Source organism: Gigantopelta aegis, chromosome 15, assembly GCF_016097555.1.
Source record: "Gigantopelta aegis isolate Gae_Host chromosome 15, Gae_host_genome, whole genome shotgun sequence".
In the NCBI taxonomy this organism is placed as follows: Eukaryota; Metazoa; Mollusca; class Gastropoda; order Neomphalida; family Peltospiridae; genus Gigantopelta; species Gigantopelta aegis.
Window position 1 is genome coordinate 43,858,779 of NC_054713.1, and position 13,433 is coordinate 43,872,211.

The window sequence follows — 13,433 nt, forward strand, 5'->3', positions numbered from 1 at the left end:
ATTAATTCTGAAAAATATATCAAAACCATCGTTGCTGCTACAAAGTGCTCCCCGCTTCCTACATCAGTGATAATCATAATGATAACATTATCAATTGTTGACTCTTGTCAACTTACCAATTCCAGTTTTAATATAATTTAAAGTGCATCAGATGCCAACTGTCTACAGCAAAATTATTTTAAAACGCAACACAGCCCCACAGATTTAACGTAAATAAGACGATGCACAGGTGTGATAATCGAACGCAGTTTCGAATACATACGGAGTGTAAAAGTGTCACGTGATTAGAAAATGGCGGCAACATCTGAAAGAATGAAGACCAGCGGACCTTGACGAGGAAGTAGCTTGGTTATTATGTTTAGTCGTTTCTTGGCTCTATTTAATGGCGGAATGAGGGCGTACAAGATACAAGACGTTAAACGACAAGCTAGAATTGGAGTGACAGCAAAGTCACTAAAGGAGCTTGTAGAAAAAGGTTGTGAAAAACTAAAGGTTCGTCGATGATGTTCATTTTATCTTTAAATATATAGAAATCGAGCAATCACGTTATGTGTAATTTAATAGTTAACATACCTTAGACGTCACAAGATGACAGCAACTAAAGTTTTGTGATAATTTATTCAAGTGCCATAATTCTGTCCGGGGGGCAGGACGTAGCTCAGTGGTACAGCATTCGCCTTAAGGCTTATGCGCGATCGACCTACGATCGATTCTCGTTGGTGGGTCCATTGGGCTATTTCTTGTTCCAGCCAGTGCTCCACAACTGGTGTAACAAAGGCTGTGGTATGTTACTATGTACTATCCTGTCTGTAGGATGGTGCATATAAAAGATCTCTTGCTGCTAATCGAAAAGAGTAGCTCATAAAGTAGCGACAGCAGGTTTCCTCTCTCAATATCTGTGTGGGCCGTAACCATTTTATTTACGTTTATTTACGTTTATCTAAACATTTTATTTACGGTTATATGGCGTCAGACATATGGTTAAGGACCACACAGATATTGAGAGAAAAAACCCACTGTCGCCACTTCATGGGCTACTCTTTTTGATTAGCAGCAAGGGATCTTTTATATGCACTATCCCACAGACAGGATAACACATACCACAGCCTTTGATATACCAGTCATGGTGCACTGGCTGGAGCGAGAAATAGCCCAATAGGTCCACTGATGGGGATCAATCCTAGACCGACTGCGCATCAAGCCAGGGCCAATATTTTCGAAGCTATCTTAGCCTACGAAATCGTAAAATCATCGTAAGCTATGACGTCACTATGGCGTGTAGTGACGTCACAACCTACGACGGTTTTACGATTTCGTAACGCTAAGATGGCTTCGAAAATATGGGCCCAGTACTCTCAGAATGCTTGTTGATAATGACATGTTTTATAATTTTTTTCAGATTCCGTTGGACGATGTGCACGTGGTGATAGAGGATGACGGAACGCTCGTTGATAGCGAGACGTTCTTCAAAAAGCTTCCAGCTCAAACCGTTTTTGTCTTCTTGAGAGATGGTCAGATCTGGAGAGGAGGTAATATATGAAACACAAAAAATTGAGGCACCTAATTACTCTTGGGATGGTGACGTCGTCATTTAAGGGAAGCTATTATGCAAGCTCCACATCACTCCCCTAAGACTGGTCAAGGAGAGTAATTTTATAGTTCCCCTTAACATGTGAATTTATACAGAATTAACCGGCCTCGGTGGTGTCGTGGTTAGGCCATCGGTCTACATGCTGGTAGGTACTGGGTTCGGATCCCAGTCGAGGCATGGGATTTTTAATCCAGATACCAACTCCAAACCCTGAGTGAGTGCTCCGCAATGCTCAATGGGTAGGTGTAAACCACTTGCACCGATCAGTGATCCATAACTGTTTCAACAAAGGCCATGGTTTGTGCTATCCTGCCTATGGGAAGCGCAAATAAAAGATCCCTTGCTGCCTGTCGTAAAAGAGTAGCCTATGTGGCGACAGCGTGTTTCTTCTAAAAACAGTGTCAGAATGACCATATGTTTGACGTCCAATAGCCGATGTTAAGATAAAAAATGATAAACGCTCTAGTGGCGTCGTTAAATAAAACAAACTTTACTTTTTTTTATACAGAATTAATATGATGATATCTGAAATGGCTCTCCATAATCCATTGGTGTCATGAAACAAAACAAAAATTAACTATGTTATATACTTCAGAAGTTATAAGTTCAGAGTGACTAATAGAAAAATGTAGCAGGTTTCCCAGGCATTGAAATCAGCATTGTGTCTGGTAACCCATTTACAGGTTACCACAAAATATATCCTGGTAACCTATAGGTGGTAGGTTACCACATTGGTACAAGAAACGAAATCTGGAAGTGGCGCTGCTTAAACGCGGATTGTCCAAATTGCTTGCAATTGCACAAGTGCACACGAACATCAACGCAATTTCGTACAAGAAAGCGAAACGCGAACGTCTGGAATGCATTGCCTGGTTTAAGTTCGGAACCGAAACTACATTGAAATTTTTGTAGAGAACGAAACACCGTTCTTGACTTTTCTTACATGTGGTAACCTCCTGGTAACCTGAACGACTGTTCTCGACTTATTTCGATGCCTGGTTTCCTCTGATGACTATGAGTCAAAATTACAAATCTTTAACATCCAATAGCCGATGATTACTAAATCATTGTGCTATAGTGGAACAATGGATACTTTGTTTGTATCAGTGTTATTAAACACAGCAAACTTTTTTCATAACAATTTTTAAGGTGAACATGTCATCCTTGTTTTGTTTGTGGCTATAGCTGGAGCGATGATTCACGAAGCGCTGAGTAAACTGTCCAACGTGACGCACCGTGCAGAGATTGCCAGCCAGATCCGAGATCTGATGGGGGATGAGAACTCTCCGGAGAAGATCCACATCATGTCGCAGTATCTCGATATGTTGGAGACTGACCCAGCTACGGAATTCAGATACGAAAATGAAGACTGGTTCGAAGGTAAATACGTACATGATATACAGTATCTAGACAGAAAGAAAGAAATGTTTTATTTAACAACGCACTCAACACATTTTTATATTTACTGTTATATGGCATCAGACATATGGTTAAAGACCACACAGATGTTGAGAGAGAAACCCGCTGTCACCACTTCATGGGCTATTCTTTTCGATTAGCAGCAAGGGATCTTTTATATGCACCATCCCATAGATAGGATAGCACATGCCACGGCCTTTGATGTACCAGTCGTGGTGCACTGGCTGGAACAAGAAATAGCCCAATGGGTCCACCGATGGGGATCGATCCTAGACTGACAGTGCATCAAGTGAGCACTTTACCACTAGGCTACGCTCCCCCCCTCTCTCAGTATCTAGACATGCTGGACATCAATCAGGCCACAGAACATGGATACGAGAATGAAGACTGGTTCGAAATTGATACGTACATACTGGGTGTTCATCATTTGTCAAGGCGTGGGATTGACAGAAGTGATTTACTGCTCACCTGAGGTGCCAAATATTTTGCCATATTGTCTCTTAAACGAGTCAATTATTACAAGAAATCATTTCGCTAAATTGAAATAAAATTTGTCAAATGCTTTAAAAATTGGCAATTGATGAATCTGGCGAGTGTCAGAGCTAGCCCTGTGTGTTTGTGCTTACATCACTCTCGCTCCTCATCTCACCCCGGAAAATAATTCACCAAGAGTAATTTTTAGCTCTGCTTAGCATGTGAATATATATGTTATCAGTGTGGTAATATCTTAAATGGCTCACCATAATCTAAATCAGTGTTTTTTTTACATCGAGGTCTGAATATATACGTACAAGATGTTTATTGTTTGTCAAGGGGTGGAATTTTGCACAGTGCTGTAGTGAGGTGTGATGGGTTGACTAGGGTCTGCGCTTAATGACATCACGTTGCAGGTAGTTTTTATTATGTTAAAGACTTTATTAATGTACATGGGCTATTTCTTATCCATCTTCATAAATCAAGGCTAATATTCGTTCCTCGTATTCAGCCTTGATACATATCGAAATTGTGCCACAAAATGCTTAACTTTCATTGGATGCGATGAGATCTGATTGCAACGAATCGCAACGCTCCTTATAGATTCCCTTGTTATTGTAAACAAAGATGGCAGCGTCAGCGTCCGGCGGTTAATTTTTGATATTGCTTTCAAGATTGTCACATGTTACCGATGCTGTGATTGGTCAGCGACCCCTGCATGTGCTGTAACCTCACCGTGGTGCAGGGGTGTAACATTTTCTTTGAGAATGGCGAATACAGCACAAAATTGAAGTTTTGAGTAAAATTCAGTATCCGTAAAATTCTGTGATATTTGTGTTTTTGCACAGTTCTTTACACAGTTTTTGTTTAAGTCTTGAATTTTTATATTGATGTTGATCATCACTTTATTTATTTGCATTACCATAGTTTGACACCCAATAGCCGATGTATGTTTCGTGCTGGGGTGTCGTTAAACATTCATTCATTCATTCATTCATTGATTGGTCAGCGATGTCATTGTGTAAGGGACATAATCGGTGTTACAAATTTTCTTCCAATAGAGGGCGCTAGTAGTGGATATCAGTAATCTTGACTACATGTATCAAGGCTGAATACGAGGAACGGATATTAGCCTTGATTTATGAAGATGTTTCTTATCTAGCTTGAGTCACCTCCAGCCCTTCCGTTATTGATATTGATATGTAGACAAGCGCTAGAGGAAACTCTATGTAATGCTTTGGCAAATGTCGACATTAAACTTACATGTTTTTAACCAGTACCAACACCACACAAAGAAACCTGACGCCCATGTACGTCACCACAAGAAAGTACAGCGCATGTTCGTTTTGTATAGGGGCGTCAGGTTTCATCCTTTAGCGTTGGTACTGGTTAAAAACATGTAAGTTTAATGTCATGACTGAACTCGAGAATAATCAAACTAAAGCTCTGTGGCATCAAATTTAGATAAAAAAAAGTGTCTTTTAGACACAGTAGCTTGTGACCATTTGGTTGTCGACATTTGCCAAAGCATTACACAGAGTTTCCGCTAGCACTTCCCTACATATCAATATCAATAAAGGAAGAGCTGAAGGTGACTCGAGCCATTGGGATGGTGCATATAAAAGATCCCTTGCTGCTAACCAAAAATTATAATCCATGAAATGGCGGTAGCAGGTTTCCTCTCTGGTGTAACCACATAACAGAAATATAACCATAAAGAAATGTGTTGAGTGTGTTATTAAATAAAACATTTCTTTGTTTCTTTCCTCCTTTAGGGCGGGACGTAGCCCAGTGGTAAAGCGTTAGCTTGATGCGCCGTCGGTCTAGGATCAATCCCCGTCGGTGGACCCACTGGGCTATTTCTCGTTCCAGCCAGTTCTCCACAACTGGTGTAACAAAGTCCATGGTATGTACTATCCTGTCTGTGGGATGGTGCATATAAAAGATCCATTGCTGCTAATCGAAAAGAGTAGCCCATGAAGTGGCGACAGCAGGTTTCCTCTCTCAATATCTGTGTGGTTCTTAACCATATGTCTAATGCCATATAACCGTAAATAAAATGTGTTGAGTGCGTCGCTAAATAAAACATTTCCTTCCTTCCTTCCTTTCCTCTCCTCCTTTTGTTATGTTCTCTGAATGTTGGAGTGTTACTGTTTCAGGTTTAAATAAGAAGTACAAGTCAAAGAGTGAATGGATGAGGAATTCTGCCCAGACAAGAATCAGAAGTTATTACATCAGTGTAAGGTGTTCTTTATAAACAGGTGTTCTTTATAAACAGGTGGTTGTCACAGTACAGGAACTAACAGTACAGTGAACTAAACAAACATAGACTGGAAACAACCTAGCCTACAGTACTTATTAACCAGGCCCCTGAGATCTGGAAACGACCTAGCCTACAGTACTTATTAACCAGGCCCCTGAGATCTGGAAACGACCTAGCCTACAGTACCTATTAACCAGGCCCCTGAGATCTGGAAACGACCTAGCCTACAGTACATATTAACCAGGCAACTGAGATCTGAAAACGACCTAGCCTACAGTACCTATTAACCAGGCCCCTGAGATCTGGAAACGACCTAGCCAACAGTACTTATTAACCAGGCCCCTGAGATCTGGAAACAACCTAGCCTACAGTACCTATTAACCAGGCCCCTGAGATCTGGAAACAACCTAGCCTACAGTACCTATTAACCAGGCCCCTGAGATCTGGAAACGACCTAGTCTACAGGCCCCTGAGATCTGGAAACGACCTAGCCTACAGTACCTATTAACCAGGCCCCTGAGATCTGGAAACGACCTAGTCTACAGTACCTATTAACCAGGCCCCTGAGATCTGGAAACGACCTAGCCTACAGTACCTATTAACCAGGCCCCTGAGATCTGGAAACGACCTAGCCTACAGTACCTATTAACCAGGCCCCTGAGATCTGGAAACGACCTAGCCTACAGTACCTATTAACCAGGCCCCTGAGATCTGGAAACGACCTAGCCTACAGTACCTATTAACCAGGCCCCTGAGATCTGGAAACGACCTAGCCTACAGTACCTATTAACCAGGCCCCTGAGATCTGGAAACGACCTAGCCAACAGTACCTATTAACCAGGCCCCTGAGATCTGGAAACGACCTAGCCTACAGTACCTATTAACCAGGCCCCTGAGATGGCCCCTGAGATCTGGAAACGACCTAGCCTACAGTACCTATTAACCAGGCCCCTGAGATCTGGAAACGACCTAGCCTACAGTACTTATTAACCAGGCCCCTGAGATCTGGAAACGACCTAGCCTACAGTACCTATTAACCAGGCCCCTGAGATCTGGAAACGACCTAGCCTACAGTACCTATTAACCAGGCCCCTGAGATCTGGAAACGACCTAGCCTACAGTACCTATTAACCAGGCCCCTGAGATCTGGAAACGACCTAGCCTACAGTACCTATTAACCAGGCCCCTGAGATCTGGAAACGACCCTAGTCCTACAGTACTTATTAACCAGGCCCCTGAGATCTGGAAACGACCTAGCCTACAGTACTTATTAACCAGGCCCCTGAGATCTGGAAACGACCTAGCCTACAGTACCTATTATTACCAGGCCCCTGAGATCTGGAAACGACCTAGCCTACAGTACCTATTAACCAGGCCCCTGAGATCTGGAAACGACCTAGCCTAGTCTACAGTACCTATTAACCAGGCCCCTGAGATCTGGAAACGACCTAGCCTACAGTACCTATTAACCAGGCCCCTGAGATCTGGAAACGACCTAGCCTACAGTACCTTATTAACCAGGCCCCTGAGATCTGGAAACAACCTAGCCTACAGTATTTATTAACCAGGCCCCTGAGATCTGGAAACGACCTAGCCCTAGCCTACAGTACCTATTAACCAGGCCCCTGAGATCTGGAAACGACCTAGCCTACAGTACTTATTAACCAGGCCCCTGAGATCTGGAAACGACCTAGCCTACAGTACCTATTAACCAGGCCCCTGAGATCTGGAAACGACCTAGCCTACAGTACCTATTAACCAGGCCCCTGAGATCTGGAAACGACCTAGCCTACAGTACTTATTAACCAGGCCCCTGAGATCTGGAAACGACCTAGCCTACAGTACATTAACCAGTGAGATCTGGAAACTAGCCTACAGTACCTATTAACCAGGCCCCTGAGATCTGGAAACGACCTAGCCTACAGTACCTATTAACCAGGCCCCTGAGATCTGGAAACGACCTAGTCTACAGTACCTATTAACCAGGCCCCTGAGATCTGGAAACGACCTAGCCTACAGTACCTATTAACCAGGCCCCTGAGATCTGGAAACGACCTAGCCTACAGTACCTATTAACCAGGCCCCTGAGATCTGGAAACGACCTAGCCTACAGTACCTATTAACCAGGCCCCTGAGATCTGGAAACGACCTAGCCTACAGTACCTATTAACCAGGCCCCTGAGATCTGGAAACGACCTAGCCTACAGTACCTATTAACCAGGCCCCTGAGATCTGGAAACGACCTAGCCTACAGTACCTATTAACCAGGCCCCTGAGATCTGGAAACGACCTAGCCTACAGTACTTATTAACCAGGCCAACAGTAGCCTTATATTAACCAGGCCCCTGAGATCTGGAAACGACCTAGCCTACAGTACCTATTAACCAGGCCCCTGAGATCTGGAAACGACCTAGCCTACAGTACCTATTAACCAGGCCCCTGAGATCTGGAAACGACCTAGCCTACAGTACTTATTAACCAGGCCCCTGAGATCTGGAAACGACCTAGCCTACAGTACCTATTAACCAGGCCCCTGAGATCTGGAAACAACCTAGTCTACAGTACTTATTAACCAGGCCCCTGAGATCTGGAAACGACCTAGCCTACAGTACTTATTAACCAGGCCCCTGAGATCTGGAAACGACCTAGCCTACAGTACTTATTAACCAGGCCCCTGAGATCTGGAAACGACCTAGCCTACAGTACCTATTAACCAGGCCCCTGAGATCTGGAAACGACCTAGCCTACAGTACCTATTAACCAGGCCCCTGAGATCTGGAAACAACCTAGTCTACAGTACCTATTAACCAGGCCCCTGAGATCTGGAAACGACCTAGCCTACAGTACCTATTAACCAGGCCCCTGAGATCTGGAAACGACCTAGCCTACAGTACTTATTAACCAGGCCCCTGAGATCTGGAAACAACCTAGCCTACAGTACTTATTAACCAGGCCCCTGAGATCTGGAAACAACCTAGCCTACAGTACCTATTAACCAGGCCCCTGAGATCTGGAAACTACTTGGCCAACAGTACTTATTAACCAGGCCCCTGAGATCTGGAAACGACCTAGCCTACAGTACCTATTAACCAGGCCCCTGAGATCTGGAAACGACCTAGCCTACAGTACCTATTAACCAGGCCCCTGAGATCTGGAAACGACCTAGCCTACAGTACTTATTAACCAGGCCCCTGAGATCTGGAAACGACCTAGCCTACAGTACTTATTAACCAGGCCCCTGAGATCTGGAAACTACCTAGCCTACAGTACTTATTAACCAGGCCCCTGAGATCTGGAAACAACCTAGTCTACAGTACTTATTAACCAGGCCCCTGAGATCTGGAAACGACCTAGCCTACAGTACCTATTAACCAGGCCCCTGAGATCTGGAAACAACCTAGTCTACAGTACCTATTAACCAGGCCCCTGAGATCTGAAAACCATTTAAAGGGACAGACCCTAGTTTTTAAACACTAAGTCATATTTTTCTCTATTACAACCGATCATCATCACTGAAATCAAACATTACTTATATTTTATTGATTAGATTATCCATGTCCGTACAACCGAAGTGTTTCTGGTCATCCTGGTCTTTCTAATGCCACAGAATGCATTTTTCATATTTTCATAAATGCATGTGCGTCTGAGAAGTAATAGTTATGGAGTCAAGTTTTAGTGTATTTTTAAGTGTATTTCACCGTTTCAATGTCACAGACTCCTGTTTCACTCTGTTGTAACTTGATTCAGATGTGTTCCAGGTTTGTAGATTATCTTAAACTTTGTGTCCATTTTGACGAGTTGAAACTAGGATCTGCGCCTTTAAGGGTTACGCAGAGACAGATTCAGGTAACCCATTTCGGTTTGTCAGCTAGACAAAGCCGTCTGGCTAGATTGTTTCTAGTCTTGTGTCGCTCACTATATATACACAGTGAAACCTCTCAAAACCGGACCCTCTGTAAAGCTGGTGTAAGAAAGGCTGTGGTATGTACTATTCTGTCTATGGAATGGTGCATGTAAAAGATCCCTTGCTGCTAATCGAAAAGAGTAGCTCATGAAGTGGCGACAGTGGGTTTCCTCTGTCTGTGTGGTCCTTGACCATATGTCTGACGCCATATAACCGTAAATAAAATGTGTTGAATGTGTTGTTTAATAAAACATTTCCTTCCCTCAAAACTGGACATTTTTCAATGTTCCTTTTTAATAAACAGTACAAAACTTAACCTCTCTAAACCGGATACCTCTTAAAACTAGACATTTTACTTGGTCCTGAGGGTGTCCGGTTTAGATGTAAATATAGAGAATAACTAGTTAATGACGTATGATATCGGCTTTATCCTCTGAAGATAAAGAATGGGAATTTCTCATTTGGCCTAAACAGGATAAAGCCAATATCCTATGTCATTAACTAGTTATTATCTTTATCTTGCAGACCATAAAAATTAAGGGGAAAAGTTATTATTTCTTCTATTTCAGCTACATTGTATAATTACCTGGAGGTCAAATGAGCTATTTTGTAATGTACATGTAGCTGCACGACATCAAAAGTCATGATCTGCTAGTATACGTTTATGACTTTGCTTTAATCGTCATAATCGACATAGAAACAGTGTTTGCGGGATAAATATATATATATATATATATATATATATATATATATATATATATGGATCAGAGAAATGACACATGCATTTATTTTTAAAATGGACAAATTTTATATCTCGGGTCGCAATGTATTAATTATTATTACTAATTTTTATGTGTATACTTTTGGGTTAAAGAACGAATAGAGATAAAATGTGATGTGTTTCGCTCTGCACCCCCTCCTCCACATTAATTATATAAAAAAATTACGTGTATATTTTTAGGCTAAAGAACAAATTGAGAAAGAGAGCGACGCTAAAACCAAAGAACTTCTGTTGGATCTGTTAGAGGAATTGTATGAGCAGCTGAAATCAAAAGACTTTCACGCCGGTTATTTTGATCGCACGGCTAGATCGTCCGACCGGATCTGTGACCCGAAAGGCTGGTTCAAGTGCGAAGGAGCGTTTGATATGAAACAGTGCGACAAGCAACACACTATCAACCCGTATGCATCCCTTGGCTATCGACAGCTGTTTGGGTTGTGGAATCTAGATCATATGTAAGTTTGTAAAAAGAAATCTAATGTTACTTTAATGAAAACACTAGTACATTGTAATTCTTTAAATGCTTTAACCTGACTTTCAACAAGTGCATTTTCCCACCCTTGTTTAGGAGTAGCTTTTCCCCCTCCCAGGATCATTCTGTTGCAAATTTTAACAAAGTTATTTTATCTTTTCTTTCAACAGGAAATTTTTATTTTGCAGATAATGATTTTCATAAATAAATTGTCAAAGATGGATCATTCTTCTGCTGCAATATTTTAACAAAACGTAAATTTTTAATAGTTTAACAAAACGTTAATGTTTTATATTATAACAAAAAGTTACTTTTCTTTCAGAATTGAGAAATCTCGAGAGGTGATTCCCACTCTGATAGAGGCTGCCAAGAAGAAACCGAAGAACTTGGAACTCGACTGGTCGAATGTTTATAAACTGTTGTTCACGCGGAAAAATCTTAAACTCGTACAGGTCAGCTGTCACAAAAAGGCAGCGAGATCGTCGGCTAATTGTAACATCAGTGACTTTTATACAGAATCTTAGTACATTGTCTTATATAGAATTTTTATACATTGTATTACACTTCATAATTAATTGCAACATCAGTGACTTTTTTATGCATAGAATTTTAATATGGTATTATATAGAATTTTTATTATTTTGTATTACACTTAGAAGCTAATTGCAGAATCTTAATACAGTAAAACCCTCAGTAAATTGGAATTTCGTCAAAACCAGATGTTTAGCAAGGTACATTTTTTAAATATCAGTACAGAACAGAACCTTTCTAAACTGGATACCTCTTAAAAGTGGACTTTTTATTTGATCCTATTTATGTCCAGTTTAGAGGGTGTTTCTCTGAACATTGTATTATACAGAATCAATATATAATGTATTACACTTCAAAGCTAATTGCCACATTAATGAAGGAAGGAAATGTTTTATTTAACGATGCATTCAACTCATTTTATTTACGGTTATATGGTGTCGAACATATGGTTAAAGACAACACAGATATTGAGAGAGGAAACCCACTGTCGCCACTTCATGGGCTACTCTTTTTCAATTAGCAGCAAGGGATACGTACCGCCCCTGCCACATTAAAGACTTTTTACACATAATCTTAATACATTATATGTATTATATGGTCATTATATGTATTATATGGCCATTATATGTATTATCTGGTCATTATATGTATTATATGGTCATTATATGTATTATATGGTCATTATATGTATTATATGGCCATTATATGTATTATCTGGTCATTATATGTATTATATGGTCATTATATGTATTATATGGTCATTTAAACTTAGATTATGTATACATTGTAAGCTAATTACAACATGAGTGACATTTTTATTATTATTATTTTTTAATACAATTTTTAGAGATTTTGAATACATTGTTACACACTTCACAGCATTTGTTAAGCCAGTTTGTTGCACTTTTAAGCCATATTTATATATTGTTTAAAACAATATATTAGTTATTTTTTTAATACCATTGAATAGAAGAAAAAACGCAAATATTTACTTGTGTCGACGACCACATCAACTTTTACATTTAGCTCAACATTAAAGTTTAGCATTTAACTCCATTTTCCATCTGTCAAACTTACCATTCATTTGTCATCCAACAGCTGATGATTAATTACTGTGCTCTATTGGTGTCATCAAGCAAAACAAACCAACTGCGCATAAAATCATGATGTGCAATGATTGTACTCTTGTACTGTACGCAGCTATAAACATTCCTGAATAAACATATATTTTGATTATTTTGTATTTTTGTGTTGTTCTTTGCTTTGTGGGTATGAAAAAAGTTCTGATCAGTTCACAAATGTTTTATGGACAAGATTTAAATAGGAAGGAAGAAATATTTTATTTAACAATTCACAAAACACATTTTAATTATGGTTATATAGCATCGGACATATGGTTAAGGACCACAGATAATGAGAGAGGAAACCTGCTGCTATTATGCCATAGGCTACCATTTTTGATTAGCAGCATGGGATCTTTTATATGCAGTATTACAAATATATTACTACATACCACAGTCTTTGTTATACCAGTTGTGGAGCAGATTTAAATAGTTTTATGACTTGAAAGTGAGTGTTAAATCTAATATTGAGCTAATCTAGAGAATGAAGGGAAAAACACTGCCACAATACATGTATAAGCTGCTCTTCGTGGTAAGGAATCTTTTATGTAATATACTTTCCATGGACTTTGATATATCACTGGTTAAAATGTGAAAAACCTAAAAGGGTCTATTCACTAAAAAATATACTAATGTCCACTTAGGGGACACATACAGAATCTTTATTTGATGAGACCTCTGCACATTTTAAACTATAGCTATTGTGTGTCTAATAAATATTATCAAGAAAGGGAAAGATAGGAAATATCCTGGTACCACAGATTACTCCTACCATAAAACCAATGGATCTTTTATGTGTGTTTTTACTATAAGAAGGACAGTACATACCACTGCATTTGATGTATCAATCATGGGGCACTGATTAGTATGGAACTAA

At 40.3% G+C, this 13,433-nt stretch overlaps 1 protein-coding gene across 1 annotated transcript; it reads left to right on the forward strand.

Moving 5' to 3' along the window:
• The first annotated feature begins 283 nt into the window (after positions 1-283).
• On the forward strand, positions 284-12,671 carry LOC121390651 (DNA fragmentation factor subunit beta-like). Its single transcript, XM_041522516.1, has 6 exons — positions 284-492; positions 1,400-1,529; positions 2,777-2,971; positions 5,644-5,723; positions 10,613-10,887; positions 11,227-12,671. The coding sequence occupies exons 1-6, from the start codon at positions 355-357 to the stop codon at positions 11,426-11,428; spliced, it is 1,020 nt and encodes a 339-aa protein (XP_041378450.1). The 5' UTR covers positions 284-354; the 3' UTR covers positions 11,429-12,671.
• The last annotated feature ends 762 nt before the right edge of the window (positions 12,672-13,433 follow it).

Excerpts from the sequence above, each read along its gene's own strand:
- LOC121390651 (XM_041522516.1), top strand. The coding sequence starts at position 355 with ATGTTTAGTCGTTTCTTGGCTCTATTTAATGGCGGAATGAGGGCGTAC. Across the intron at positions 2,972-5,643 it reads AAATGAAGACTGGTTCGAAG|GTTTAAATAAGAAGTACAAG; the intron begins GTAAATACGTAC and ends TTACTGTTTCAG. Across the intron at positions 10,888-11,226 it reads TTGTGGAATCTAGATCATAT|AATTGAGAAATCTCGAGAGG; the intron begins GTAAGTTTGTAA and ends CTTTTCTTTCAG.